The sequence below is a fragment of the Amblyomma americanum genome, chromosome 1 (assembly GCF_052857255.1).
Source record: "Amblyomma americanum isolate KBUSLIRL-KWMA chromosome 1, ASM5285725v1, whole genome shotgun sequence".
NCBI lineage: Eukaryota > Metazoa > Arthropoda > Arachnida > Ixodida > Ixodidae > Amblyomma > Amblyomma americanum.
Window position 1 is genome coordinate 317,363,226 of NC_135497.1, and position 6,691 is coordinate 317,369,916.

At 43.6% G+C, this 6,691-nt stretch overlaps 1 protein-coding gene across 1 annotated transcript; it reads right to left on the reverse strand.

The window, feature by feature from the left end:
• Nucleotides 1-2,473: 2,473 nt before the first annotated feature.
• LOC144116456 (uncharacterized) lies at nucleotides 2,474-6,379 on the reverse strand. The gene is made up of 3 exons (XM_077651187.1): nucleotides 6,207-6,379; nucleotides 5,971-6,174; nucleotides 2,474-2,705 (listed from the first exon to the last, which is right to left on the reverse strand). The coding sequence occupies exons 1-3, from the start codon at nucleotides 6,377-6,379 to the stop codon at nucleotides 2,474-2,476; spliced, it is 609 nt and encodes a 202-aa protein (XP_077507313.1).
• Nucleotides 6,380-6,691: the final 312 nt, after the last annotated feature.

Consider the following 6,691-nt stretch of genomic DNA (forward strand, 5'->3'; position numbering starts at 1 on the left):
TGTGTCCAAAATGAACAGCAACTGCCACTCTGTGACAACGAACCCAATCTGAAACAAACATAACTGCTTGGATTTGAGGTGTAATGGTTAAGAAAAAAAGCCAGCTACCAATACGCCATCATACATGTTTTAATGTTCTGTAGTGGTGTCCACACATACCGTTAACATAAGAAGTGACATTCAACAGCGGGAGTGGGTGGGAAGGGTTAGTGCCAAAAAGGAATGGAGGCTTTGGTACAGGCGGAACTGCAGTGCCGGTAGTTGCTGTTTCATGGGACTAAAATAGCAGTCATGTTCCATCTGAACTGAATGCTAGGCACTAAGTGCATATATATATATATATATATATATATATATATATATATATATATATATGATATTGGCCTCCAAGTGGAACTCAACGCTTTCAAGAGTATATATATATATATATATATATATATATATATATATATATATATATATATATATATACTCCCTGTCTTTTCCTCCTCCTCTTTATCTATCTATCTAAAAGCATTGAGTTCCACTTGGAGGCAAACTATCATCCACCGTTGGAGATGTGAAGCAACTCGGATGAAGTACGCTCCAAAGTTCTTCGTTGCCAACAGAGATACATAAAAAAGGCAAAGCAGTTTCACGTCAGTGTATTCGAACATTGGCAACTGATGAATAAGCGCGGTCTTCGAAAGTTGGGGCTCCTCTCGGTGGGCACATCGCTATTGCAAAACAGTGTCAGGAGAACCAAGGGGCATAAAAAATTGGCTGCTTCTGCACTGCTCGTGCAGAAATGTAGTGCCTGCATCGCAGAGATGCAACTTTGAAATAATAAAGCTAGTGAGGCACAAGGGCAGCACTGACATTGACAAGATGCAGCTTTGAAAAAACTTCAATAACTCAGCTGGCATAACTAGTATGCACACGCTCTCAGGTCGTCAGGCCACAACTTTCACTTGTGCAATCAATGTCCCTTGAATGCTTCTTGTAGGGAAAAATTCAACAAGTAAGCTTCTCTCGAATCAGAAGAAACCTAGCATTTCAAGGCCCTTTTGACTTTAATAGCATCGTGATATCTCCACTGTGCGGCTGAACTGAAAATCTTTGACCCTGAAGACTTTTCACAGACACTGTAAACAACAAGGCTTTTTCATTCAGTCACAGAAACCACCCACAATAGTTGTGCTGTAATAGCGCATCACAGTGTATTGCAGCCATGCTGTCTGGTTTCTACTTGTTGGCATAACAAACCACATATTTTCCCTCTACAGATGTGTCGCATGCGTGAAGGTGACCATGAATTTTTCCGAAAGTTTTTCCGGATGACTCCAGTGCTGTTTGACGAAGTGCTGGGATTTCTTTTGCCAGACATCACACGGCAGCATGTTGTGAGAGAGCCCCTGGAGCCAAACGAGCGACTGGAAATAGCATTGAGGTTTGTAAAGCTTGCGTTCTACATTCTGAGAAGACGCATTTCGACACATATTTGTGCTATAGTTTGGCGAAATGCACATGCTACCCTTTAAGCCTTGTAATGGTCCTCTCAAAAAATAAAAATGAAAGGGCGAGAGAGACCGGAGCAGCTCTTGCTTACAGAGCTGAAACCAATTAAGGCAAACGAAACAGTGCTAAATGCTCAAAAACATATCCTGAAAAATGCGAAGAAAAAAAAGAAGTCAGAAAAAAGCAATAAGTCACAACTGGAGAAACCAGAACAAAAACAAAATGGTTAAGACGTGGCCAAAAGAGTAGGGAACCCCTAGCAATGCAGATGCCCGGCACAGGAAGGCCGGGTTGTAGCACCCGAGGACTTAAAAAGAAAAAAAGCAAGCAAATGCAGCCAAGGACAGTCCGAATTTGACGAAAGTGAACTGAAAAGGAACAAAATAAAGCTAGTGAAAGCGATTTTGTGAGGCTTGCGCAACAGATTGACGCCTCTTTACGCATAATGTGCTTAGGCAATCAAACGCACGGCCTCTGTTCTTTCTTTGGGGTAAAGGAATTGTCTATACTCGTGAATCCCATAGCCTGTGTCAGGCACTAACCAAGCATATGTTCCTGACCAAAATCTCTCGCGCATCGTAATTTCACACTGTGGCATAAATGTTACTATTTTGGTGTCACATTTTAAGCATATTCTAGAGCCAAAAGAAAGATGCCAAACAGTGCAACTTCATTCAAAAGTAAATTCATTAAAAACTTGTAGCAGCTTGACGTGCAGGTCAATCTGCTGATTCTTGTTCACGCGCTTCATCATTTTGGCCATTGAAAGACAAAATTGGTCGTACTCGTAATGTCCGTCACAGGTCTGCAGTGCATCTGCGAGTTTTCCGACGTGTTCAGCCAGAGCATCATCAGCACATTCTCTTCCCCTCTTTCGCTTGTTCTGTCTAGGCGCTGATGACTGCAGCACTGATGCCTCTTGTTCCAGCAAGCCAACAGGTGCCTGGAGGGATGGCACCGACTGGCTCGACGCAGGTTACTCGTGGCGTGACGGCAGCGACTCGTGGCGTGATGGCAGTGGCTCGTCAGTCACCACCTCGTGCACGAGTGACGCCTGCGTTGCGCAGTCCAGGCGCCACTCCTCCAACTTAATGATGGTCTCTGATGGCTCTGGGGCACTGTTGTGCTGGTACGCCGGCGTACTGCTTGCTCCTGGCACGACATTTGGACCTGGCTTCCTTAATTGCTGCCTGTAGTTTCCTGACGTCCTGTATATGAGAGTGTACATGTATATGCACCATGAAGTTGCGTGTTTCAAGTCACTTTTTGCAAGAATGTTTCGATATACGTTTAACGAGTGTTTTTACATTCATTCATCATTTTGAAGTCATGCAATGATATTTGCAGAACAGACTGACCCTATTCTGGCTCATGATAGCTGCACATACTGTGGCAACCTCATATGCTGTTCCCTCGTGTGTCTTGCATACCATTTTTTGAACATACTGTCTTGTATATCCTAGCTTTTTTGCATTTTTATCTTGTAAAGTCCTGTATATATTATTGTAAAATTTTTAAACTGCTCTAAGCCATTTGCCTACTTATGTGCCCAAATTTTTTGTTTCGTGCACTGCACTGCTTCATCTTTTGGCTGCTTTTGCTATGCATTACTACTACTGACCTCTTCATGAAGACTACCATAATAGTATATAAAGGTGACACAGTGTTTGTGCTACCCTCTGAGGTTTTGGTGAGCAGTTAATGCAACAAAAGTGCTGCCATTTTTCAAGTGCTTGGTTGCAGGAAGACGTTCCTGTCAACTGGAAGTTATATGAAACAAAATCTGATACATGTGAGTTACATATGCATAGTGGTGACCCAAAGAACTATATGTGTGGAGTTGGTGCACATTGTATGGAAAATAAAATATGCAGGTTCATTGATTGCACTTAGTAGTTGTCTTACACATTAAGCATATTATGCAGCTCCTTGGCTTGTCTATACAGTATCTGTATAGCTGCAGGAAATCTGCACTTTAACGTGGCACTCCTGTCTGAATGATTAAGCAGTGAGTGTTTGAGTGAATAATGATGAACCACTGGTAACATTGCCTATGATCCTTAGCTTAGAAGTGTGAGGGTTCAGGCTAGTGGGTAATTCACGTGCCGTTCCATAGCGCGAAACAAAGAAGTAAAGAGCACTTGTGCCTTGGTCTCTTGTTTGGTGTCACGGAATCTCGCGTAGATCTTAGCTGTGACAGTGCACATGATAAAAAAAAACATTTTATCTGCAATGCACAAAGCACATTGCAAACAGTGGTGTTCCTTTTGTACACATAAAGTGTCCAATTTTCCCACATGAATATGCATAAACATGAACCTTCATGAGGCCTTTTGGGTGCACACGGTATGTTGAGCATTTGTGTTGGAGTCGCATATTAGATGTGTTAAATGCTTCCAGTCAGTGCAAAGCGGTGTTATTTTCTTTCAATGTGCAATATATTTTGTATGTTACAGTGCCATTTGCTGTGTTTCTTGGTCTTAACTCATATGCTAGTTCTTCATTTTAACAGTATTTCACTGTGAGGGCTTTGTATTTGAAGTGTACAGGCAAGTAAGGCTGAAGGTGTTGATCTTATTTCTGGTCATGCTGGTTTGCGATATTTTGAACATGATCTACACTTACTGCTTAAGCAGCCAAGAGTCAAGCTATGATCATTGCATCATAAAAGTGCTGTTGTGGATTCCCAATTATCACATTTTCTTCATTAATAATGGAGCTGATATGCTCTCAAATATATTTTCAGCACTTCTGTTTGGCTGAACGTATCTACACGGCCTGCCACATGCATTTCATGGCGAGGGAACAGTTTCAATATAATCGGTTGGCATGTTAATTCGCACAACCACATAATAGCTACAAATAAAAAATGAAATCTGTGCATTTATTTCCGCCACCTGGCATTCCTGATCATGAACTGGAATCTGAGCAACAGGGTATCCTTTCAAATAGAATAGCATGAGCTGCAGGTATGTCTTTACAAGCGTCTACAAGTGTGAGATAGGACTGCAGTGAAAATGTCCAAATGGGATTCTTTATTGTCCCAGTTCAAATGGTTTATTAGTCCATTCCCTGTAGCTGCTGGAACCAGTAACTACTGATAGCGCGAACATTTACTTGGATAAACCATCCGTGTATTATGTCCTTAGATTTCATCCCTTTCTGACAAGTTACAAAATGTTTTTTTAAAGAGTTGCTCAATGACAATAAACACACACCAAAAATTCAAGACAACAGAAGCAACCTAAACTAAAATGTGTTGCCCTTCAGGACCACGCAGATCTGCCTATAGTGAGAACACGCAGCCTTAATCATAACAATTGAGTGGCAACAAGGCCAACAACAAAGCGCGGCAATACACATAACTTACAGTCACATTGGTTGAAACTTAATGTCCTCATGCTTATATACACCCTCATTAAGGGCATCCCACAGGTGTTAGCGGGGAACAGCTAGTTAATAAACATAGTTTTCTCATTAAACTTCAGCACTATTTATGCAATGTATAGCAGAAAACCTCGAAGAGATTTTGATGAAAAATTGTGCGTTGAGGAACACCATTGCAACATATACAACAGTAAAATGCTGCAAATCCGACAACAAAAAGTTCAGTAGTAGCCAGTAGATCTCACTTCAGAACCAGAAGCTCCCAGCAGGGACCATTTCAACCAGCAGCAAACCAGAGGCTTCCTTTTGGGACCAGTAGATTAAAGCCAAAAAATAGTTTGTGCCCTACAGGGGCTATTTCAACCAGCCGCAAACCAGAAGGCTTCCTTCTGAGACCAGATGAAATCATTAGAAAACGATCAAATTAACAGATTTTCAACCTGGGATGAAAAAAATACCTCATATATAAGTTAAAAAAAACACGGAAAGGAAGAATTCAATACAGTAGCAAAAATTCCACCTGTTATGTTGTAAACTTACAACACTCTCGTGGCTGAATAAAATAAAAATGCCGTGATTTCATTTTTAATGTGTGGACGTCAGTGGCATTCAAGTTGCATGAAAAGCCCAGTAAGCAACACAAGGTGCTTGTTTAAAATGCCTGTTTAAGAATACACAATACTGAGCAATTAAGACAGCATATGAAGTCTGCGTACTTTTAAAGTGCCTGATTTTCATACACCTATCGTTAGCTCCCGCCAGTGTGACGGCGGCTCAGCGTTCTGCTTGCTCAGCGGCGCGAGCAGCAACAGGGTGGTTGTGTCGGGAGCATTTGCAGACTTTGCGTTGGATTTATGACCTGGAGCAACTGCCAACACCACGCGCAGCTGCAGCTTTGCCACAGAATATGCCGCATTTTGCAACAAGTCCTGCATCAAAAAACACGTTTGCTTCGGATGTAATCGCATCACGTCAAATAGCGCTTGCTTCACGCATGCAGCGTTCCCACCACGGCAAACGACGGCACTGCTTGTGTTCCTTAAAGCGAACAGCTCGTTATGGAAATAAAAATATTGATGAACTTACGGCCTGGTGACCATCGTGTCCCTGAGGAACAACAGCTGCTCGTAACGTGCCCACACGAAGTCCGTGGGCTCGATGTCGTCCGCGCCAGCGCCGCTCTTCCGCCCCAACTGACGTGCCGTGTACAGGCGGCGGAATTTGTCGCGCAGCGATTTCCAGCGCTTTTGTACAAGGTCCACGCTTTCTGCACAATTGTAGCGCGAAAAGTTTCAAGCACATTTCAACCATGAAGTGCTCATCATGAGCGAAGTGTATGCCTACCTGGTGCTCCCGGTAGTACATCCTCCGCCACTTCTCTCCAAAGTGCTGCTTTCACGTTCTTATTTTTATGCAGCCTGTCGCTTGCCAGCCAAAGTGAGCGCCGCCTCTCTACAGCAGCAATGAGTAGTTCGTTATTTATAACCTCAGACATCGCCGCAGCCATACGTGAACCAAGCGAAACCGAGGAAACGCACGAAAAAGTCCGTACCGGATGTTGGGAGAGCTGCGCTCACGTCGGTCAGAAACCAGCGAACCCCTTCCGGCGCGCGCGCGAGCGGGCGCGCGCCGAGGCGCAAATATCTGACATTGCCAGATATCTGCGCCCTCCTCGCGCCCAACTCGAGCTTCGCGCATGCGCAGACCGGTTTTCCAGACGCTCGTGCGCGTAGGCGCTTCGCGTGTACGCCTCGGAATTGTCCATCGAGTTGGGGCTTAACGCTGCAGCAACAGAGACCAACGCGCT